At 43.8% G+C, this 25524-nt stretch overlaps 1 protein-coding gene across 1 annotated transcript in view; it reads left to right on the forward strand.

The window, feature by feature from the left end:
* Positions 1–25524, forward strand: part of cerkl (ceramide kinase-like) — a 164783-nt gene that overhangs the window by 130112 nt on the left and 9147 nt on the right. The window contains exons 5-11 of the mRNA XM_065018341.1: positions 9977–10119; positions 17202–17276; positions 19742–19919; positions 20723–20791; positions 21047–21072; positions 21180–21288; positions 24803–24899. Coding sequence (XP_064874413.1) covers positions 9977–10119; positions 17202–17276; positions 19742–19919; positions 20723–20791; positions 21047–21072; positions 21180–21288; positions 24803–24899 — 697 coding nt within the window. The remainder of the gene's footprint in view (positions 1–9976; positions 10120–17201; positions 17277–19741; positions 19920–20722; positions 20792–21046; positions 21073–21179; positions 21289–24802; positions 24900–25524) is intronic.

The following is a 25524-nucleotide window of genomic DNA, read 5'->3' on the forward strand; positions in this document are numbered from 1 at the left end:
TCAACCCTCCTCTCCTCCCTTTCTGCATCCTTTGACTCTCTATGTCCCCTATCCTCCAGGCCGGCTCGGTCCTCCCCTCCCGCTCCGTGGCTCGACGACTCATTGCGAGCTCACAGAACAGGGCTCCGGGCAGCCGAGCGGAAATGGAGGAAAACTCGCCTCCCTGCGGACCTGGCATCCTTTCACTCCCTCCTCTCTACATTTTCCTCCTCTGTCTCTGCTGCTAAAGCCACTTTCTACCACTCTAAATTCCAAGCATCTGCCTCTAACCCTAGGAAGCTCTTTGCCACCTTCTCCTCCCTCTTGAATCCTCCTCCCCCTCCCCCTCCTCCCTCTCTGCAGATGACTTCGTCAACCATTTTGAAAAGAAGGTCGACGACATCCGATCCTCGTTTGCTAAGTCAAACAACACCGCTGGTTCTGCTCACACTGCCCTACCCTGTGCTCTGACCTCTTTCTCCCCTCTCTCTCCAGATGAAATCTCGCGTCTTGTGACGGCCGGCCGCCCAACAACCTGCCCGATTGACCCTATCCCCTCCTCTCTTCTCCAGACCATTTCCGGAGACCTTCTCCCTTACCTCACCTCGCTCATCAACTCATCCCTGACCACTGGCTACGTCCCTTCCGTCTTCAAGAGAGCGAGAGTTGCACCCCTTCTGAAAAAACCTACACTCGATCCCTCCGATGTCAACAACTACAGACCAGTATCCCTTCTTTCTTTTATCTCCAAAACTCTTGAACGTGCCGTCCTTGGCCAGCTCTCCCGCTATCTCTCTCAGAATGACCTTCTTGATCCAAATCAGTCAGGTTTCAAGACTAGTCATTCAACTGAGACTGCTCTTCTCTGTATCACGGAGGCCCTCCGCACTGCTAAAGCTAACTCTCTCTCCTCTGCTCTCATCCTTCTAGACCTATCGGCTGCCTTCGATACTGTGAACCATCAGATCCTCCTCTCCACCCTCTCCGAGTTGGGCATCTCCGGCGCGGCCCACGCTTGGAATGCGTCCTACCTGACAGGTCGCTCCTACCAGGTGGCGTGGCGAGAATCCGTCTCCTCACCACGTGCTCTCACCACTGGTGTCCCCCAGGGCTCTGTTCTAGGCCCTCTCCTATTCTCGCTATACACCAAGTCACTTGGCTCTGTCATAACCTCACATGGTCTCTCCTATCATTGCTATGCAGACGACACACAATTCATCTTCTCCTTTCCCCCTTCTGATGACCAGGTGGCGAATCGCATCTCTGCATGTCTGGCAGACATATCAGTGTGGATGACGGATCACCACCTCAAGCTGAACCTCGGCAAGACGGAGCTGCTCTTCCTCCCGGGGAAGGACTGCCCGTTGCATGATCTCGCCATCACGGTTGACAACTCCACTGTGTCCTCCTCCCAGAGCGCTAAGAACCTTGGCGTGATCCTGGACAACACCCTGTCGTTCTCAACTAACATCAAGGCGGTGGCCCGTTCCTGTAGGTTCATGCTCTACAACATCCGCAGAGTACGACCCTGCCTCACACAGGAAGCGGCGCAGGTCCTAATCCAGGCACTTGTCATCTCCCGTCTGGATTACTGCAACTCGCTGTTGGCTGGGCTCCCTGCCTGTGCCATTAAACCCCTACAACTCATCCAGAACGCCGCAGCCCGTCTGGTGTTCAACCTTCCCAAGTTCTCTCACGTCACCCCGCTCCTCCGCTCTCTCAACTGGCTTCCAGTTGAAGCTCGCATCCGCTACAAGACCATGGTGCTTGCCTACGGAGCTGTGAGGGGAACGGCACCTCAGTACCTCCAGGCTCTGATCAGGCCCTACACCCAAACAAGGGCACTGCGTTCATCCACCTCTGGCCTGCTCGCCTCCCTACCACTGAGGAAGTACAGTTCCCGCTCAGCCCAGTCAAAACTGTTCGCTGCTCTGGCCCCCCAATGGTGGAACAAACTCCCTCACGACGCCAGGACAGCGGAGTCAATCACCACCTTCCAGAGACACCTGAAACCCCACCTCTTTAAGGAATACCTAGGATAGGATAAAGTAATCCTTCTCACCCCCCTTAAAAGATTTAGATGCACTATTGTAAAGTGGCTGCTCCACTGGATGTCATAAGGTGAATGCACCAATTTGTAAGTCGCTCTGGATAAGAGTGTCTGCTAAATGACTTAAATGTAAATGTAAATGTAAATGTTAGGCTATTGATTATAGACCTAATTAAGTTAGGGTTTCTTAGACAATAAGGCAAGGGGTGTTTCCTCGTCTCCTCATTCAGCTGCTAACTCCGCCACATTGTTCTCAACACCAATATGCTGGTTAACGTTGCTATTATGCACATAATAGCAACATGGTCTAGGAAAAGGTGCCAATTCAACAGCGCACTGATGTGTTTCAGAACCGTGGACAGCGACCACTATCCCAATGCGGGAGAAAGGGCATTTGTTATAGAATAATATTATTTTTATTAGTGTAGCACAGTTGTTCTTACATAATATAACCATATACAATTTCAGTAGCACGGGTCTTAGAGTGATGGACTGTGCCATCCCCATGGCTTCCACAATGGATCAGTCCACTCAGATAGCGGCGAATCAGACCAATGTCTTGTATACCATGAAAAAATATATATATTTGTTACCTACTGCTTGACTAAAGAAGTCTCAAGGGCAGCTCCATTCTCATTCAGTAATTATGATGAGTGTAGACAGTAGGGGTGTGCGCATGTGTGCGTGCGTGCGTGCATCTGTATGTGGGGGTTCTTGCGTGTGTGTGTGTCTGTCTGGCCATGACCTGTGTTTCACACGCCTTCTCTGTTTAGTCAGGTGATTAATATGACTGATTTATCATGCTATGTCAGTATGTCATGTTGACCCAGTGATCAGTGATCAGCTACATAGGCTGAGGGGAGCACGTCCTTACTCATACATTTACCCTGAGCTGTTTCATGGTATTGGCAGTGTGTGTGTTGCTGTGTGGGTGTGTAACCCTGTACTTTGTCCTTTCCTAACTATATAGAACGAATGATTCTATATAGTTAGGCTATAAATCATTTTTGGGGGGCTTGTAACCATAGCATAACCTTTTTATGTGCTATATGGAACCTTTTTTGAAGGTTCTTTAAATATCCATGCTCATAAGGTTCTAAATGGAACTTTTATGATGCTGTAGAGAATCCTTCATAAGGTTCAATAAAGAACATAAAAAAAGTTATATATATAGTACCATCAAAAAGGTTCCGCTGTGGTTACAACCCTTTTTGGGGTTATATAAACTCAGCAAAAAAAGAAACGTTCCTTTTTCAGGACCCTGTCTTTCAAAGATAATTCGGAAAAATCCAAAGAACTTCACAGAGCTTGATTGGAAAGGGTTTAAACACTGTTTGTTGCTTGTTCAATGAACCATAAACAATGAATGAACATGCACCTGTGGAACGGTCGTTAAGACACCAACAGCTTACAGACGGTAATCAAATCAAATGTATTTATATAGCCCTTCGTACATCAGCTGATATCTCAAAGTGCTGTACAGAAACCCAGCCTAAAACCCCAAACAGCAAGCAATGCAGGTGTAGAAGCACGGTGGCTAGGAAAAACTCCCTAGAAAGGCCAAAACCTAGGAAGAAACCTAGAGAGAAACCAGGCTATGTGGGGTGGCCAGTCCTCTTCTGGCTGTGCCGGGTAGAGATTATAACAGAACATGGCCAAGATGTTCAAATGTTCATAAATGAACAGCATGGTCCAATAATAATACAGCAGAACAGTTGAAACTGGAGCAGCAGCACGGCCAGGTGGACTGGGGACAGCAAGGAGTCATCATGTCAGGTAGTCCTGAGGCATGGTCCTAAGGCTCAGGTCCTCCGAGAGAGAGAAAGAAAGAGAGAATTAGAGAGAGCACACTTAAATTCACACAGGACACCGAATAGGACAGGAGAATAAGGTGACAGTTATGAAAACTTAGGGCACTAAAGAGGCCTTTCTACTGACTCTGACAAACACCAAAAGAAAGATGCCCATGGTCCCATCTGCGTGAACGTGTCTTAGGCATGCTGCAAGGAGGCATGAGGACTGAATAAATTGCCATGTCCGTACTGTGAGACGCCTAAGACAGCGCTACAGGGATACAGGACGGACAGCTGATTGTCCTCGTAGTGGCAGACCACGTGTAACAACACCTGCACAGGATCGGTATATCTGAACATCACACCTGCAGGACAGGTACAGGAGGGCAACAACAACTCCCTGAGTTACACCAGGAACGCACAATCCCTCCATCAGTCCTCAGACTGTCCGTAATAGGCTGAGAGAGCCTGAACTGAGGGCTTGTAGGCCTGTTGTAAGGCAGGTCCTCACCAGACATCACCGGCAACAACGTCGCCTATGGGCACAAACCCACCGTCACTGGACCAGACAGGACTGAAGTGCTCTTCACTGACGCGTCGTAGTTTTGTCTCACCAGGGGTGATGGCCTTTCCAAGATGGCGTAGCTTTCCAAGATGGCGTAGCAGTGCAGACGTGGTTTCTCGTCCTCTCATTTACTTTTTGTCTTTTTTGTATTTTTTTGTATATATTCTTTTTAAAATCCATCTTTTTCCATTTTTAAATTAAATATACCTTCCGGTAACCTGCCTCACTCAATGTGACACGGATCTGCTATTTTTTTTTTACCTTAAAGCCGCTGCTAGCGGCCTTTACCCTCTGCTCAGGCACCGGACGTTTTTTACCCTGGATAATACCTGCCAGCCTCGGACTGTTTTTCTCCACTACAACGCCTGGCGTAAACCATGGACCATTACTTCTGATCATCACAGCAAGCTAGCTGCCACTGAGTGACCCAGCCCCAAAGCTAGCCCTGAGCTAGGCCGCCAGCTGCTAGCAAACAAAATTACCACAACTATAATACCTCTTTCGCCATCTGGCCCGGTCCCTTCGTCGAAACGGCGCCCCGCCGTACCACTACGACTAGTCCGCAGATGTAATTCCATCCGCTGTGCCTTCAACTGGCCTTTGCCGGACGTCGGAGCAGACGCTTCTACTTAGCCCGGCCTGTTAACTTTAAACGCAGTGTCTCCCGCGTGCTAGCATAGCAACAACTACCCCGCGGCTTCCCTGTTCCATCTATTGCTGCATCCTGGACCCTATGATCACTTGGCTACATAGCTGATGCCTGCTGGACTGTTCATTTATCACGGTACTCCACTTTGTTTATCTGTCGGCCCTAGCCCCAAACTCAGGCCCTGTGTGTAGTTAACCGACCCTCTCTGCCCATTCATTGCCATTTTACCTGTTGTTGTTGTCTGATTAGCTGTTGTTGTCTTACCTGCTGTTGTCTTAGCTAGCTCTCCCAATCAACACCTGTGATTGCTTTATGCCTTGCTTTATGTCTCTCTCAAATGTCAATATGCCTTGTATACTGTTGTTTAGGATAGTTATCATAGTTTTAGTTTACTGCGGAACTCCTAGTCCCACTGTACATGACTCAGATACTTCCTTTGTCCCACCTCCCACACATGCGGTGACCTCACCCAGTATAACCAGCGTGTCCAGAGATGCAACCTCTCTTAGCATTACTCAGTGCCTGGGTTTACCTCCACTGTACCCGCACCCCACCATACCCCTATCAGCACATTATGCCCTGAATCTTTACTATCACGCCCAGAAATCTGCTCCTTCTATTCTCTGTCCCCAACGCACTAGACGACCAGTTTTGCTAGCCTTTAGCCGTACCCTCATCCTACTCCTCCTCTGTTCCTCGGGTGATGTGGAGGCTAACCCAGGCCCTGTGTGTCCCCAGGCACTCTCATTTGTTGACTTCTGTAATTGAAAAAGCCTTGGTTTCATGCATGTTAACATCAGAAGCCTCCCTAAGTTTGTTTTACTCACTGCTTTAGCACACTCCGTCAACCCTGATGTCCTTGCCATGTCTGAATCCTGGCTTAGGAAGGCCACTAAAAATTCTGAGATTTCCATACCTAACTACAACATTTTCCATCAAGATAGAACTGCCCAAGTGGGAGGAGTTGCAATCTACTGCAGAGATGGCTTGCAAAGTTCTGTAATACTTTCCAGGTCTATGCCCAAACAGGTCGAGCTTCTAATTTTAAAAATGAATCTCTCCAGAAATAAGTCTCTCACTGTTGCCGCCTGTTAAAGAACCCCTCAGCTCCCAGCTGTGCCCTGGAAACCATATGTGAATTGATTGCCCCCCATCTATCTTCAGTGTTCGTTCTGTTAGGTGACCTAAACTGGGATATGCTTAACACCCCAGCAGTCCTACAATCTAAGCTAGATGCCCTCAGTCTCACACAAATGATCAAGGAAACCACCAGGTACAACCTTAAATCCGTAAACATGGGCAACCTCATAGATATTATCCTGACCAACTTGCCCTCCAAATACACCTCTGCTGTTTTCAATCAGGATCTCAGCGATCACTGCCTCATTACCTGCATCCGCTATGGGTCTGCGGTCAAACGACCACCCCTCATCACTGTCAAACACTCCCTAAAACACTTCAGTGAGCAAAACTTTCTAATCGACCTGGCCCGGGTATCCTGGAAGGATATTGACCTCATCCCGTCAGTCGAGGATGCCTGGTTGTTCTTTAAAGTAATTTCCTCACTATCTTAAATAAGCATGCCCCTTTCAAAAATTTTTAGAACTAAGAACAGATATAGCCCTTGGTTCACTCCAAACCTGACTGCCCTTGACCAGCACAAAAACATCTTGTGGCGGACTGCAATAGAATAGAATAGTCCCCACGATATGCAACTGTTCAGGGAAGTCAGGAACCAATACACGCAGTCAGTCAGGAAAGCAAAGGCTAGCTTTTTCAAACAGAAATTTGCATCCTGTAGCTCTAACTCCAAAAGGTTTTGGGACACTGTAAAGTCCATGGAGAACAAGACCACCTCCTCCCGCCCACTGCACTGAGGCTAGGTAACATGGTTACCACCGATAAATCCATGATAATCAATAAGCATTTCTCTACGGCTGGCCATGCTTTCCTCCTGGCTACCCCAACCCCGGCCAACATCTCTGCACCCCCGCAGCTACTTGCCCGAGCCTCCCCAGCTTCTCCTTCACCCAAATCCAGATAGCAGATGTTCTGAAAGAGCTCAAAAACCTGGAACTGTACAAATCAACTGGGCTAGACAATCTGGAACCTCTCTATCCACCGCCATTGATGCAAGCCCTATTACCAGTCTGTTCAACCTCTCTTTCGTATCGTCTGAGATCCCTAAAGATTTGAAAGCTGCCGCGGCCATCCCCCTCTTCAAAGGGGGTGACACTCTAGATCCAAACTGTTATAGACCTATATCCATCCTGCCCTGCCTTTCTAAAGTCTTAGAAAGCCAAGTTAATAAACAGATCACTGACCATTTCAAATCCCACCATACCTTCTCCGCTGTGCATTCCGGTTTCCGAGCTGGTCATGGGTGCACCTCAGCCACGCTCAAGGTACTGAATGATATCATGACCTCCATCGATAAAAGACAGTACTGTGCAGCCGTCTTCATCGACCTGGCCAAGGCTTTCGACTCTGTCAATCACCGTATTCTTATCGGCAGACTCAATAGCCTTGGTTTCTCAAATGACTTCCTCGCCTGGTGACTTTCTCAAATGACTGCCTCAACTACTTCACAGACAGAGTTCAGTGTGTCAAATCGGAGGGCCTCTGGCAGTCTCTATGGGGGTAACACAGGGTTCAATTATCAGGCCGACATTTTTCTCTGTATATATCAACGATGTCACTCTTGCTGCGGGTGATTCCCTGATCCACCTCTATGCAGACAACACCATTCTGTATACTTCTGGCCCTTCCTTGGACACTGTGCTATCTAACCTCCAAACGAGCTTCATGCCATACAACACTCCTTCCATGGTCTCCAACTGCTCTTAAACACTAGTAAAACCAAATGCATGCTTTTCAACTGTTCGCTGCCCGCACATGCCCGCCCGGCTAGCATCACTACTGTAGACGGTTCTGACTTAGAATATGTGGACAACTACAAATACCTGGGTGTCTGGTTAGACTGTAAACTCTCCTTCCAGACTCAAATCAAACATCTCCAATCCAAAATCAATCTAGAATCGGCTTTCTATTTCGCAACAAAGCCTCATTCTCTCACGCTGCCAAACTTACCCTAGTAAAACTGACGATCCTACCGATCCTCGACTTTAGCGATGTCATCTACAAAATAGCTTCCAACACTCTACTCAGCAAATTGGATGTAGTCTATCACAGTGCCATCCATTTTGTTACCAAAGCGCCTTATACCACACAACACTGCGACCTGTATGCTCTAGTCGGCTGGCCCTCGCTACATATTCGTCGCCAGACCCACTGGCTCTAGGTCATCTATAAGTCTATGCTATGTAAAGCTCCGCCTTATCGCAGCTCACTGGTCACGATAACAACACCCACCTGTAGCATGCGCTCCAGCAGATATATCTCACTGGTCATCCCCAAAGCCAACACCTCATTTGGCCGCCTTTCATTCCAGTTCTCTGTTGCCAGTGACTGGAACGAATTGCAGAAATCGCTGAAGCTGGAGACTTACATTTCCCTCACTAACTTTAAACATCGGCTATCTGAGCAGCTAACTGATCACTGCAGCTGTACATAGTCCATCTGTAAATAGCCCACCCAATCTACCTATCTCATCCCCATGTTGTTTTTATTTACTTTGTTGCTCTTTTGCACACCAGTGTCACTACTTACACACCATCATCTGCTCATCAACATCTGCTCATCTATCACTCCAGTGATATTTATTGCCTTATCTCCTCATGCCATTTGCACACACTCTATATAGACTTTATTTTTTTTCTATTGTGTTATTGACTGTATGCTTGTTTATTCCATGTGTACCTCTGTGTTGTTGTTTCTGTCACACTGCTTTGCTTTATCTTGGCCAGGTCGCAGTTGTAAATGAGAACTTGTTCTGAACTAGCTTCCCTGGTTAAATAAAGGTGAAATTCGTGTTTATCGTCGAAGGAATGAGCGTTACGCCGAGGCTTTACTCTGGAGCGGGATAGATTTGGAGGTGGAGGGTCCAGCATCATCGGACTGAGCTTGTTGTCATTGCAAGCAATCTCAACACCTTGCGTTACAGGGAAGACATCCTCCTCCCTCATGTGGTACCCTTCCTGCAGGCTCATCCTGACATGACCCTCCAGCATGACAATGCCACCAGCCATACTGCTAGTTCTGCGCGTGATTTCCTGCAAGATAGGAATGTCAGTGTTCTGCCATGGCCAGCAAATAGCCTGGATCTCAATCCCATTGAGCACGCCTGGTACCTGTTGGATCGGAGGGCGAGGGCTAGGGACAATCCCCCCAGAAATGTCCGGGAACTTGCAGGTGCCTTGGTTGAAGAGTGGGGTAACATCTCACAGCAAGAACTGGCAACTCTGGTGCAGTCCATGAAGAGTAGATGCACTGCAGTACTTAATGCAGCTGGTGGCCACACCAGATACTGACTGTTACTTTTGATTTCGACCCCCCTATTGTTCAGGGACACATTATTCAATTTCTGTTAGTCACATGTCTGTGGAACATGTTCAGTTTATATCTCAGTTGTTGAATCTTATGTTCCTACAAATATTTACACATGTTAAGTTTGCTGAAAATAAACGCAGTTGACAGTGAGAGGAAGGTTTTTTTGCTGAGTTTTAGAACCCTTTTTTATGGTTCAGTATAGAATGGATCTATAAACATCCTTTCTCAATCTCAAAGGTTCTTTGTGGAACCATACAGGTTTTTATATTCAATTAATTTTAAATATCACAAATAAAAATGCAAAGATCCTTTGACGGGCTTAATGGGTTCTCAGTATGGTTCTGCATAGAACCATCACCCTTCCCAAAGAACCCTTGAAAAACAATTGTTTAGTGTGTGCCTATTTTCGTGTGTGCTCTATCTCATGTGTGTGTGTGTGTGTGTGTGTGTGTGTGTGTGTGTGTGTGTGTGTGTGTGTGTGTTTCCCCCAGGGTTGTGGTTGTCGGTGGGGATGGCTCGGTGGCCGAGGTGGCCCATGGGCTGTTGCTCCGGGCCCAGATGGATGCAGGCAGGGACACAGACTCCATGTTCACGCCTGTCCGAGCAACACTTCCTCTAGGGCTAATACCAGCAGGTGATGAGCAAGGATGGTGGTACACACACACACACACACAGACACACAGACACCCCAGTAGGTGAGGAGCAAGGATGGTGGTGCACACACACATACACACACACACACACACACACACAGACACCCCAGCAGGTGAAGAGCAAGGGTGGCTTGACCATCCTCCCCAATATTTAGAACAACTTTTCCCCAGGTGATGAGATGACCCTATAGTTTATGAAGAGTACATCTGCTATTACCACACCATATTGGTTTGAATGGTTTTAGTTTGTATGTTACTACACACCATCAGGCCATAGAGGTCAGGGTGCTTCTAAATGTTTTCTTGAAGCATAGCAGACAGAGGATTCTCACATTACAGCACTGTAAAACAGATCTAAATGATTTTATCTAATCAAAACATATTCAGAACCATGTAATTGACAAACATCTCAATATTATCCCATATCAAGGACATTTCCATAGAGAGAGTGATTTATTCTATTGAAAACACTGTTCGTTGAAGCAAATGTATCATTTTTAATTTGGTTTTAATTTGGTTTAATTTGATTTGATTGCACTGGGAGCTAATTGCCTTCTATTTGAGACGGAACCACGATTATACAGCGTTCTACTGCACTTTAGAATTGTGAACATTGGCAGTCTATCAACCTTTGTAAATGCATGTGGCTCAGACATTAGCTGATTCTGAGCCTCATGCAGTGGATGGTTATAAAGAGCTCATCACTCCAATTATTTGTGGATTAAACCCTCATAGCCACACACACACGCCATGAATGACCCTACACACCACAGCCAGCAGCGAGGCTATCAACAATGCTGGCGTGGGCCAGTCTGGCTTTTTAAGCCAACAGTTTGACCTTCATGTGTCATTCTAGGCTGTGGTGGTAAAATTGAGTGCTGCTGTTAGCAGCCAAGAATGGAAGCCGTCCAACTCTGCACCCCCTGCAAATTGGATGTTCAGAAGTCACTGTATCTCTTCATTAGTGGGTTTCCCTATGGAGTATTTGTAAACAGTTTCCAATCACAAACAGGAGAGCGAGATGAGATCGGCACCCTAGGAGGAATAGATACCGCTGTACCAGGAATAGGTCACTCCTGAGACTGAGGAGGGATGTGATCATATCTCCTTTGTTGAAGGAAGTAATAAACAAGCTCCACAGCAGCCCCGTGTTCAAATACTGTTTCGGGGATTTCAGGGGATTTCAGTTACTTTCAAAGTAATTTGGTAAGTAAGTGTTTTGAAATGTTTTATTTGAAAACAGAAGTAGTTGAACATTAGAATGTTTTTGGAAATACACATGGAAAGTTTTGAAAAAGCAGTTGATTCGGGCCCCATGATTCGAAAATACACAAATACACAGAAAACAAGAATTTAAATGACAAATATTCAAATACACAGGTCTGCTCCACAGTTTACCAACATTACACCATTTGAATTTAAAAGATAGGTGGTATTATGGTACTGTCAAAGTTAACAATTATATCCATAGTCTCAACAATATCCATATCTATTATCTATCTCACACTTCTTGCATTTAATGCATTTGTTTGTTTTCTGAGATTTTAAAGTTGAGCTAACTAATTGCTATTGCTGTCATAGTTAATACTTTTACATCTTAATTAAAAATAATAATAATCCAGTCATCACATCATCTTACTTAAACAGAATCAGTAGTGTTACACAGAGGATCACAAATATATTTAATTTAGAGAAAGGCCAATTAAATGCCCTGAGCATGCTAATCAAGAAACCATTTCTAATTTCTACATACATATTATACAGCTGTTTGGTATGTGTAGCATATAAACAACAGGATTTAAATTAATTGGACCGGTTTAAAGGGTTTCAGGGGGACTATTCATTTCTTTGATATTCCAGACAAACCACCAAAATGTTGGTGCCATTAGTTTTCCCTTCCAGTCTCTCTCCCTCTCTCTGTTTCACTCTCTTTCTCTCCCTCTGTCTCTCTTTTGCTCTTTTTCTCCCTATCTCTCTCTCCCTATCTCTCTCCCTATCCCTCTCTCTCCCTATCTCTCTCTCCCTATCTCTCTCTCGGTCTCTTATTCTCTCTCTTTGAGACATGCTTGACTAGACTAGCATCACATTCATCTGCCGGCCAGGGTGGGGAGACATTAACAGGCATATGAATATTCATGATGTCTGCTTAATTAAGTGAATTGTTCTGCAGAAGTGCCTTGCACACTTCCAAGGACATTTTATTTCTCTCTCTATCTCTCACTCTCACTTTTTTCTCTTACTCTTTCTCTCTCTTTATTTCCTCTCTCTGTCTCTCTATCTCTCTCTTCCACCTCTCCTGCATGTTATCTCTCTTCATCTGTAGTGCTGTTGTATGTATGGGTGATGTACAGTGTTCATATGGAGATGCTAACATTGTTGGCGCAGTATGAACAAGTGTGTCTTTTGGGAAGAGGTAATTAATGAGGGTGGAATCGCCATCGCTGGTGATAATGTGAGCACCACCCACAACAATGGCTAGGAACAATAGATGTTAACACAACTGATGATGTAAAATACTATATTATCATCGACACTAGTTCCATTGTAGAATGGGGGAAATCTCAGGTGGCATTTATCTACACTGTAGATATATTGGATTATAAGGGACAATAGAGTAAAGAGGTTATTAATCACACTATGCAAATTATTAGTTCATGCATAATAAGCAATTACAATGCTTATCCCCTCTAAACATTTATAAATGTATTAGCTACTTTAAGTATCTTAATTACATGTAACTCACATTTCAATGTATTTTTTAAATTAAATTCTACGACTAATCACCAATCTGTATTTGTTATGAATGAAAATATACCTGAAATTCCCTTTACCCTCCTTATCAAATGTAATTGCAGCAATGAAGATGCAGGGTCTGGAGAGGGGTTGGTTTGGAGGGGGGGTGGGTTTGTAACTGTATAACAGTAGCAGAAACTTGGTAGGTGTATCTTTCTGTAGCTGATCTGTCTGATATGACTCCTGTATGTGGGGCGGCAGGGTAGCCTAGTGGTTAGAGCGTTGGACTAGTAACCGGAAGATTGCAAGTTCAAACCCCCGAGCTGACAAGGTACAAATCTGTCGTTCTGCCCCTGAACAGGCAGTTAACCCACTGTTCCTAGGCCGTCATTGAAAATAAGAATTTGTTCTTAACTGACTTGCCTAGTAAAATAAAGGTAAAATAAAAAAATAAAAAATAAATGTGTTCCGTGGTATCCACGCCACCATGTCAACGATATCCATATCTCCTGAGACTGAGGAGGGAGGAGAGGCGGGAAAGGTCAGTTTCTCACCCAGCCAGTCTGTCTATAGACCTACTCATTTACAGACATCAGTTCTTATATCCTGTTCATCTGCGCAAACAACATGGCAGATAGCAGCATGAAAGGAAATGCCTACTCACCAAGTGACAGACAACCTTGTCTCTCTCTCTTTCTCTCTCTCTCTCTCTCCATCTCTTTCTCTCTCCATCTCTCCATCTCTTTGGATATTTACAATATAAAAATGAGAATCAGAATTGTCAATGGGACAACAGTAACAACAAAACCAAGTGTCAAAATAACCATCCATTCAACAATAACAATAAGCATACAGTAGAGTACATGTGCAGGTTGATTGGTCTGTCAGACACTGTCCCTCAACTTATGGCAGGCAGCAATGTAGTGCGCTGCCAACTCACAGCTCTCTGCGTCCGCCCCCAACAGGACGGGTAGCCTACTCGCATCAGAGAGGTCTTTGAAACCTTGAATAATGGTTTCAAATTTGGGGAAATGACACTCTTAATTGTTTTATATTTTTTTACGTTTTGTCAGGAAATGCAGCTCCGTCTCAGGTTCTGCTGTTGTGCAGTGGTTGCACAGCCTTTCCTCTACAGGGAGCCAGGTTTTCCTGTGTCTACCCTTCTCAATGGCAAGGCTGTGCTCACTGAGCCTGTACTTTGTCAAGGTTTTTCTAAGGTTTTGATCAGTAACCATGGTCAAATATTTAGCCACGGTGTACTGCCGATTTAGGGCCAGATAGCACTGCATTTTGCTTTGTGTTTGTGCTTGTGTTTCCCAATAAGCAATATAGTTTTGTTTTGACTGTGTTGTAATTTGGTTTATGCTGATTGATTGGATGTTCTGGTCCTGAGGCTTCAGTGTGTTAGTAGAACAGGTTTGTGAACTCAGGAACAGCTGGATGAGGGGACTCTTTTCTTTGCTCAGCTCTTGGCATTGCAGGGCTTGGTAGTGATATGAGAGGGGGTCACTGCATTTTAGATGTTTCCAAAACTTAATTGTTCTTTTTTTAGTTTTTATTATTAGTGGATATTGGCCTAATTCTGCCCTGCATGCATTGTTTGTTGTTTTCCTCTGGACATGTAGGATAATCTTACAGAACTCTGCATGCAGGGTTTCAGTGGGGTGTTTGTCCCATTTGATAAAATCTTGTTTTGCAAGTGGACCCCACACATCGCTGCCATAAAGTGCAATTGGTTCAATGACATATTCAATTAGTTTTAGACAAATTTTAATAGGTATTTCAATTTGAATGAGCTTTTTAATGGCGTAGAATGCCCTGCGTGCTTTCTCTCTCAGTTCATTTACTGCCTCATGAAGGTGTCCAGTTGAGCTTATTTTTAAACCTAAGTAATTGTAGTGTGTTGCAGTACTCTATATATTTTGTACCAATTAAGAACTTTGGTCTAATTCCCTGAGATCTGGATCTTCTCTGGAAAATCATTATTTTAGTCATTTTGGAGTTTACTGCCAAGGTCCAGGTCTAGCAGTACTGCTCTAGCAGGTCCAGGTCTAGCAGTACTGCTCTAGCAGGTCCAGGCTCTGCTGTAGGCCATGTGCTGTGGGTGTTTACTGCCAAGGTCCAGGTCTAGCAGTACTGCTCTAGCAGGTCCAGGCTCTGCTGTAGGCCATGTGCTGTGGGTGTTTACTGCCAAGGTCCAGGTCTAGCAGTACTGCTCTAGCAGGTCCAGGCTCTGCTGTAGGCCATGTGCTGTGGGTGTTTACTGCCAAGGTCCAGGTCTAGCAGTACTGCTCTAGCAGGTCCAGGCTCTGCTGTAGGCCATGTGCTGTGGGTGTTTACTGCCAAGGTCCAGGTCTAGCAGTACTGCTCTAGCAGGTCCAGGCTCTGCTGTAGGCCATGTGCTGTGGGTGACAGCAGGCATAGGTCATCTGCGAAGAGTCGGCATTTAACTTCTGAATTGTAGAGACTAACACCAGGGGCTGAGGATTTTTCTACAGTAGTGGCCAATACGTTAATGTAAATATTGAAGAGTGCAGGGCTCAGATTGCAACCCTGACGAAGGCCTCGCCCCTGGTTAAAGAATTATGTTATTTTCTTGCCAATTTTAATGCTGCACGTATTGCCAGTATACATTGATTTAATTATGTCATCTGTTTTACCCCCTACATCACTTTCAAGAAATTTGTAGAACAGTCCTGTATGCCAAATAGAATCAAATGCTTTTTGGAAGTCGATAAAGCAAGCTTTATAATAATAAATAATAACTTTGGTATTATTTTGGTGGACATGTTTATCTATCAGAGTGTGTAGGGTGTAAATATGATCAGTTTTGCGATGTTTTGTTATAAATCCAATTTGGCTTTTACTCAAGACATTGTGCTTATTAAGGAAGTTTAGAACTCTTACATTTATAATACTACAGAAAACCTTCCCCAGGTTACTGTTCACACAAATGCCTCTGTAATTGTTAGGGTTAAATTGTCTCCGTTTTTAAAGATTGTGGTTCCAGATGTCAGGGAAATAACCTACACTCAGGATCAAATTAAACAGTTTTAATTTAGCCAATTGAAATTTTGCACTAGTGAGTTTGAGCATCTCATTTAGGATGCCATCAGGTCCGCATGCTTTTTTACATTTCAGAGCCTGAAGTTTTTTATAGAGCTCCTGGTCAGTAATTGAGGAGTCCAATGGATTTTGATTGACCTTTATAGCTTTTTCTAATCCATTGAACTTTTCATGAATTTAGCGTTGTTCTGCGTTTGTGTCAATTTGAACGGTGTTGTAAAGTGTTTTAAAATGGGTTGTCCATATGTTACCGTTTTGTATCGCTAATTTGTCTTGTTTAGTTTTTTCCAATTTTGCCAGAAGTTGTTTGTTTATGGACTTTCTCTCTCCATCTCTTTCTCTCGCTCTCTCTTGCTCTCTCTCTCCATCTCTTTCTCTCTCTCTCTCTCTCTCTCTCTCTCTCTCTCTTGCTCTCTCTCCATCTCTTTCTCTCTCTCTCTCTCTGCTCTCTCTCTCTCCGCTCTCTCTCTCCATCTCTTTCTCTCTCTCTCTGCTCTTTGTCTTTCTCTCTCTCTCTCTGCTCTCTTTCTCTCTCTCTCTCTTGCTCTCTTTCTCTCTCTCTCTCTTTCTCTCTCGCTCTCTCTTGCTCTCTCTCTCTCCATCTCTTTCTCTCTCTCTCTCTCTCTCTCTCTGCTCTCTCTCTGCTCTCTCGCTCTCCATCTTTCTCTCTCTCTGCTCTCTCTCTCTCCATCTCTTTCTCTCTCTCTCTGCTCTTTGTCTTTCTCTCTCTCTCTCTGCTCTCTCTCTCTCTCTCCATCTCTTTCTCTCTCTCTCCATCTCTTTCTCTCGCTTTCTCTCTCTTTCTCATGCTCTATGTCTCTCTCTCTCTCCTGTGTGTTTGTCTATGTCTGTAATCTGTACAAACACACTGACACCTGTTCTATTCCGGCCACCGCTGACCGCAAGGTAAACTCAGCCTAATTAGCATCAGACAATATTAAGTTGAATGACTTTCCTCTAACAAAGTGCTCATTTTGTTCATTATTAACCCAACCTCTACAGACAGTGAGATACAGTGTGTTTGCATAGGTTTCCTCGTCTTTTGTATCACTGTGAATCGTGATAGCTTGCTACAATCAGGTGGCTTACTTCTGCAATAATAAGGTCAGCCATTATAGGTTTGGGAAATCCGAGAACTGATATACTGTAAGATGAGTGAATAGCCAAACTACCTGGATGGTAAAGACATTCCCCTGTGAGAACTACCTATTGTTTGATGACTGTATCATTTATATTCCACTGTTCTGCATGTCTTTCTCCCCAGGGTCCACTGACGTGGTGGCCTGTTCTGTCCATGGCATATGGCATCCTGTTACTGCTGCAATGCACATCATCATGGGTACGTTCTCATATTCTACTGTGTTACCCCATTTCATCTGTAGACATCACTACAATACTACTGATTATAGAGCTGCAATGGAACAGCCTGGCGGGTAGGAGCGTTGGGCAAGTAACCGAAAGGTTGCTGGATTGAATCCCTGAGCTGACAAGGTAAAACTGTAATTCTGCCCCTGAGTAAATCAAATCAAATATTATTTGTCACATGCGCTGAATACAACAAGGCGGTTAACCCACTGTTCCCCAGGCAGCGAAGACGTGGATGTCGATTAAGGCAGCCCTCCACACCTCTCTGATTCAGAGGGGTTGGGTTAAATGGGGAAGACACATTTCAGTTGATTGCATTCAGTTATAGAACTGACTAGGTATCCCCCTTTCCCCTTCCCTAATGGAGCTCAAATATACACTGACTGGATTACTATGTAAATGGCATGCATATTTACTTTACTAGTCCACCGAGTTGTGTGTGCGTGTGTGAGCGTGCGCGTGCGTGTTTGATCCACACACAGAGTACCAGTTTCAGAATTATAAGGTTCTCTTCTGCCACAATAGAATGATAGGTGAGAAACTAGTAGTTGGCGCAATCTGGTGCTTAAAGTCCTTAATTAGCTCCATAAAGTCCTTAATTAGCTCCATAAAGTCCTTAATTAGCTCCATAAAGTACTTAATTAGCTCCATAGCTGACATTGTGGGATGTGGGAGGCTCTGAGCAGAGTTGCTGGTATTGTCGTCTAGATCTGGTTAACAGGTCCCCTGGAAGAATGTACAGTCCCTGGAGAACGACAGGGAAGAGCTGTCATTCTGTCCCTCACACGGTCTCTGTTTTTTCTCATATGACTAGAAAGGGCTTTCTCACACTCACTGAGTCTGTTGTGACAGACTGAACATAAGTTTTAATAAATCTAGTAGCTGCCTTGGTTCTGGTGTCACAGAGAATACAAACACCTAAAACCACACACACACACACACCTATACTATACATCTGTTGGCTGGTCTGCTGGTCCACAACCGACTGCAGGGATCTGCTTTTTACCTCAGTGAGGCTATCGTCTATCTATGTGTCTGTCCATCTGTTCTGTCTGTCTGAGGAAGGAGTTGGAAGTTCCTGGTAGTTAACTGTCTGGTCTGTTGTGTTGTCTGTGCTGTGTGAGTCTGGGCTTAGCCTGACAGACAAGAGGATTGGGCTTGTGTCAAGGGATTACACATAGTAGCAGGGCTTGGAAAACATGACACACAAAATATCATTTGTAGGTTTCTCCTGTTGTGCAAAATCATAGAACAATAGAAAATAATCCTCTTTATGTGGACATTTCAGCAATACATTTCTTGCATTATCTGTCTCTGTGTTATAAGTGCAGTACAATGTGTACTGAAACCAGTTTGAAATGTTATGGAAAAATGGCATATATTCCATGCAGAATATTGTGTGTACAGTACAAATGAAAATCCCATTGAAACAATCACTCATGCTACAATAGACTTCCATTATAAACCCAATGCTGACCTCAACTAAACGAGATAAACCTACTCTTCATTAAATCATCTGTCTTACGTTATGAACCATATGGTGCTGTAATCCATAACACTGAGCTAGGTGAGACTTCTAGCAGCACCCAGGCCTGCAGTTCAGTCCAGTTCTGTCAGCGGTTATGTAGATGGATGAGTTGTTTTGTGTTCACATTCGTGTCCACATATAATAGCACTGTGAGAATATGTCATACAATTCACACTTTATTCTGAGTTAACAATATGGAGCAGCATTTGATAAGCATCTTATTCAGGGAATGCAAACAAACATTTCTTAAGTCGTCTTTTTGACATGACTGAACCTTTCCTCCTTCCAAAAAGCTGTCAAATCTCACCTGATTAGAAATGAACACACAGACAAATGTATTTATTTTGGTCTTAAAATATGTCTAGCCTTTTGGCTTAGAGGCAAACTAATGTAAACAACAACACAGAACACCTGACACCAACTGGGCATGGTGATGCTTATTTACGACAGGCTGATATATGGCTTGTTGGTTTTCTAATTAAGCAATATTTACGCATGTGAATAAGGCCAACTGGCAGGATGTTTTAGACCATAATGAATATTCATGAGGTATGGGATCGGGGAGCCATATATGGGTGAGACAGAAAGAGGTCAGGAATGTGTGTAGGCCAATAGGATGGGACCTGTGTCTGTACCATCAGAAGCCTGTATTGCCACAAGAGCTATGGCTATGACATAGTCTGATTATAATGGAAGTTATTAACCAGAGGTAAATAATTCACCATTTTGATGCTGGACTAAATGTAGGCATACCGCGGAAGTGGAGGAATGCTGACAGAGAACACTTCATCCAGTAGAAACATGTCATTCCAGCTGCAGCATCATGATGCCAACTTCATACAGTACAGTCTTTGATATCTGTGATATCTATACTTCTGCCGTCTTTGTTTCCAATCTGTGTGTCTCTCCAGGACACCATCAGGAGGTAGATGTGTGTAGTTTCAGTTGTCTGGGTCGCCTTCTGCGTTTCGGCTTCTCCGCCATGTTTGGTTTCGGCGGGCGGACGCTGGCCTTGGCAGAGAGGCATCGCTGGATGCCACCCGGGCAGAGACGGGAGTTTGCCGTGATCAAAACGCTGGCAAACCTCAAGTAAGACGGTCTCTCTCTAGAGAGTCACATGCAAAGACACACATGCACAGTGTGCACACACACACACACAAAAACACACATCACACCAGTTCCCTCATAAAGTGTGGAATAATCCTCCAGGGACTGAGACTTGCCAGCCTGCTATCAAAGCTAGGGTTTCCTTCTGAGCAGTCTCTTTATCACACATTAATCTGTCTCTAGAGAACCATCCCTCCTCTTCTCCAATCTAGCCATCTGATGTCTGCGCTCTCTCTTCTCTTCGGTACTCTTCTCCCTCTCCCTCCCTCCCCCTCCATATATCTCTCTCTGTCTCTCTGTCTCTCTCTCTTTCTCTCTCTCTCTCTTTCTCTCTCTTTCTCTTTCTCTCTCTCTCTCTCTCTCTCTCTCTCTTTCTCTTTCTTTCTCTCTCTCTCTCTTTCTCTTTCTTTCTCTCTCTCTCTTTCTCTTTCTTTCTTTCTCTCTCTCTCTCTCTCTTTCTCTTTCTTTCTCTCTCTCTCTCTCTCTCTCTCTCTCTGTCTCTGTCTCTGTCTCTGTCTCTCTTTCTCTCTCTCTCTCTCTCTCTCTCTCTCTCTCTGGCTCTCTCTCTCTCTCCCTCCCTCCCCTCCATCTCTCTCTCTCTCTGTCTCTGTCTCTGTCTCTGTCTCTCTCTCTGTCTCTCTCTCTCTGTCTCTCTCTTTCTCTCTCTCTCTCTGTCTCTCTCTCTCCCTTTCTCTCTCTCTGTCTCTCTGTCTCTGTCTCTCTTTCTCTCTCTCTGTCTCTATCTCTGTCTCTCTCTCTCTGTCTCTGTCTGTGTCTGATTGCAGGCCTGAAGACTGTGAGTTGTCCTATCTTCCTGTGAAGAAGGTCCAGACTGAAACGCTGGATCCAGTAAAGTAAGTGACAGAAGTCTGTCTGATGATTAGACTCTGTAGTCCAAGTTTGATAGTATTTAGCTGTGTGAAATTTATTTAAAACATGCATCTGTGGGCTTAATTGGTCATTGGAAGGAAACCAAAATGCCTCCGATGTAGAAGATCAACCGACTAAATATGAGGGGAGAATCTCACACAGAAATACAAAAGACAAAATTATGCATCTGAAAACAAATGTCAAAACTGTTTTTGCAACCGTTTTTTTGTTTGTTGCAGAAATGAGTACTTAAAGGACGACATGGGTGAGTTTGTCATGGATGATGTTTATCAATCTGAACTTTTCTAAATATCACCTTCTAGTGTAACTCTCTCCTCACTAAAACTTCTCCCCCTCCTTGGTCTTCTCTAGAAGAGGAAGAGTCGTGGACGACCACCCGGGGTCTGTTCCTCAACGTCAGCATCATGGCCATCCCTTGTCTCTGCTCTATGGCCCCCAGGGGCCTGGCCCCTAACACCAGGTATGTGAGTCTCTCTTTCTTTCAAACATGTTATTTTACATTTTCAATACATCCACAACAACAACAACCACAACAACATATACAGCATATACATTTTCAATACATCACAGTACAACAACAACCACAACAACATATACAGCATATACATTTTCAATACATCACAGTACAACAACAACAACCACAACAACATATACAGCATATACATTTTCAATACATCACAGTACAACAACAACAACCACAACAACATATACAGCATATACATTTTCAATACATCACAGTACAACAACAACAACCACAACAACATATACAGCATATACATTTTCAATACATCACAGTACAACAACAACCACAACAACAACATATACAGCATATACATTTTCAATACATCACAGTACAACAACAACAACCACAACAACATATACAGCATATACATTTTCAATACATCACAGTACAACAACAACCACAACAACATATACAGCATATACATTTTCAATACATCACAGTACAACAACAACCACAACAACATATACAGCATATACATTTTCAATACATCACAGTACAACAACAACAACCACAACAACATATACAGCATATACATTTTCAATACATCACAGTACAACAACAACCACAACAACAACATATACAGCATATACATTTTCAATACATCACAGTACAACAACAACAACCACAACAACATATACAGCATATACATTTTCAATACATCACAGTACAACAACAACAACCACAACAACATATACAGCATATACATTTTCAATACATCACAGTACAACAACAACAACCACAACAACATATACAGCATATACATTTTCAATACATCACAGTACAACAACAACCACAACAACAACATATACAGCATATACATTTTCAATACATCACAGTACAACAACAACAACCACAACAACATATACAGCATATACATTTTCAATACATCACAGTACAACAACAACCACAACAACATATACAGCATATACATTTTCAATACATCACAGTACAACAACAACCACAACAACATATACAGCATATACATTTTCAATACATCACAGTACAACAACAACAACCACAACAACATATACAGCATATACATTTTCAATACATCACAGTACAACAACAACCACAACAACAACATATACAGCATATACATTTTCAATACATCACAGTACAACAACAACCACAACAACATATACAGCATATACATTTTCAATACATCACAGTACAACAACAACCACAACAACATATACACAAAACAACAGCGATGTCAAGGTCTTCTAAAAATAAAACATGTTAGAAAAAGCAAATGAGGAATGTGGGTCTCTCTGATCACAACTACCTCCTGCATGTGTGACTGCAATACATGGATGCAAACCTGCATCAATGCCTACATATGCGTGAGTGCATACGAGCCTGCATCTATGTCTAGTATGTGTGTGTGGTTGACTGAGCAATGTGCATGACCTAAGTCCTGGACCAGTGATAATGGCTTGATGACTCCAAGCTGCCATGCCATGCTGTGTTAGGTGTGAGTAAATAAGCCAATGAGTGAACTGGGTCAGTGTGTCTGTGGTGTGTCAGTAGACATGGAGTCCAGCCTCCCAGCCAGGTCATTGCCATACAGGGGCCGTACAAACCAGTTCCAGGTAATCCTCTGGAATTGAGATCAGACTACCGAGGTCAAAGGCTTCTAACTGGACTAATCGGCACATAATGACTCTGATTAAAGGGAGTGGCAGAGCTTATTAAAGGGAGTGGCAGAGCTTATTAAAGGGAGTGGCAGAGCTTATTAAAGGGAGTGGCAGAGCTTATTAAAGGGAGTGGCAGAGCTTATTAAAGGGAGTGGCAGAGCTTATTAAAGGGAGTGGCAGAGCTTATTAAAGGGAGTGGCAGAGCTTATTAAAGCAGAGATTATTAAAGTGGCAGAGCTTATTGGCAGAGCTTATTAAAGGGAGTGGCAGAGCTTATTAAAGGGAGTGGCAGAGCTTATTAAAGGGAGTGGCAGAGCTTATTAAAGGGAGTGGCAGAGGTTATTAAAGGGAGTGGCAGAGTTTATTAAAGGGAGTGGCAGAGCTTATTAAAGGGAGTGGCAGAGGTTATTAAAGGGAGGAGTGGCTGAGTTTATTAAAGGGAGTGGCAGAGATTATTAAAGGGAGTGGCAGAAAGGGAGAACTTAAAGACCAGAGCATCTGTCCCCATCTGTGGGCACTGCAGGACCAGGACTTCTAGGTGGTTTATACAAATGGCATCCTATTCCCTACACTCTTAGAATGTCTGGTGACTTGAATAACCCTGGAGATCCTCAAGGAACCATTGCTAGTCAATGGTTCATATTTGCACCTTTGTTTAGTAGAGGGGTTCTTGGAGGAACCTTTTAATGTTTCAATGTAGCAACTGATTCCTGGAGGAACCATGGACTAGAAGCATGGCTTAGTAGGGGCGTGCCTTTCATATAGATATTTTTCGGCCACCTGTGGGGCTAAATGTAATTCCTGCTCCTCTGTTCTGTTGTATTGTCAGGTTGAACACTGACAGTTTTGTAGCTTCAATGAGTCTTACATAGGTGTATGAGTTCCTCAAGAGCCTTTGCAAGAGTTGGAATGGTTACCACTTTACTACTATATGTAATCAGTAAAGTAAGTATTATTGGTATTATAATATGTAATATGCATAAATATTAATGGAAAATTTGAGGTGTACAAACTGAACATGATGAACAGGAATGTAATTTACTCCAACGGGTGGACAAAAAGAACCAGCTCAATGCCACGCCTCCAATAAGCCACACCTCGAATCTTCTGATAGGCTGACACCTCTACAATATATTATTCAAAAGATTTGAAATTGAACCTCTCCAATCACAAAAAGGTTCTGGTTTGAACCTTTACACAGGGGTTCCTCAAAGGCCTTCTTCAGAGGGGCTCCTCAAGGAACCTTTTTGAACTGGAAAGGCTCCCACTGTGTGGCAATTTTTAGAACCCCAAAAGGTTCTTCCAGGCTCCTGTGTAGTGCACTACATAGGGAATAGAGTGTCATTTGAGAAAGCTTCAGTCTGAGACTGACCTCAGTAATGATATAGCATGTGGTAGAGCAACAGGCCCCACACAGTGAAGTGGAACCACACTGCTTATTATAGCATCATCAACCTTAACTACACAAGACAGAAACAGTAGTGTTTGTAGAAACGGACTATTAGTTGACCCGTATACAATAACACATACAGTAGTACGTGTAAGTAGAACTATTGCACTCTCTGTTCTGTTCCTGACATTCTCGATTCTACTGCATGGTGACAGATGACAGGAAAAATATAGGATTTGTTGCTTTATCAACCTGTTTGGATTGAATTGGCCACAGACTGATGTATCTAAAACCTGCTATGCATGTGTGTTCAAACCTGTTGAAAGGATTTAAAAAAAAAAATCTCTCTCTCTCCCTCTCTCTCTCTGTCTCTGGCTCTGTCTCTGTCTCTCTGTCTCTGTCTCTGTCTCTGTGTGTGTGTAAGACTGAACAATGGCAGCATGGCCCTGATCACAGCAGGAAACACTTCCAGGGCAGAGTTTATCAAACACCTGAAGAGATACAACAGTGTAAACAATCAGGTGAGGTCACCCTTCCTTCCTTACACACCTAAATGCACCCACGTACTTACGCAGTTACACACGAGGCATATACAGTGGGGCAAAAAAAGTATTTAGTCAGCCACCAATTGTGCAAGTTCTCCCACTTAAAAAGATGAGAGAGGCCTGTAATTTTCATCATAGGTACACTTCAACTATGACAGACAAAATGAGAAAATAAAATCCAGAAAATCACATTGTAGGATTTTTAATGAATTTATTTTCAAATTATGGTGGAAAATAAGTATTTAGTCACCTACAAACAAGCAAGATTTCTGGCTCTCACAGACCTGTAACTTCTTCTTTAAGAGGCTCCTCTGTCCTCCACTCGTTACCTGTATTAATGGCACCTGGTTGAACTTGTTATCAGTATAAAAGACACCTGTCCACAACCTCAAACAGTCACACTCCAAACTCCACTATGGCCAAGTCCAAAGAGCTGTCAAAGGACACCAGAAACAAAATTGTAGACCTGCACCAGGCTGGGAAGACTGAATCTGCAATAGGTAAGCAGCTTGGTTTGAAGAAATCAACTGTGGGAGCAATTATTAGGAAATGGAAGACATACAAGACAACTGATAATCTCCCTCGATCTGGGGCTCCACGC

Source organism: Oncorhynchus nerka, linkage group LG1 (genome assembly GCF_034236695.1).
Source record: "Oncorhynchus nerka isolate Pitt River linkage group LG1, Oner_Uvic_2.0, whole genome shotgun sequence".
Taxonomy (NCBI): domain Eukaryota; kingdom Metazoa; phylum Chordata; class Actinopteri; order Salmoniformes; family Salmonidae; genus Oncorhynchus; species Oncorhynchus nerka.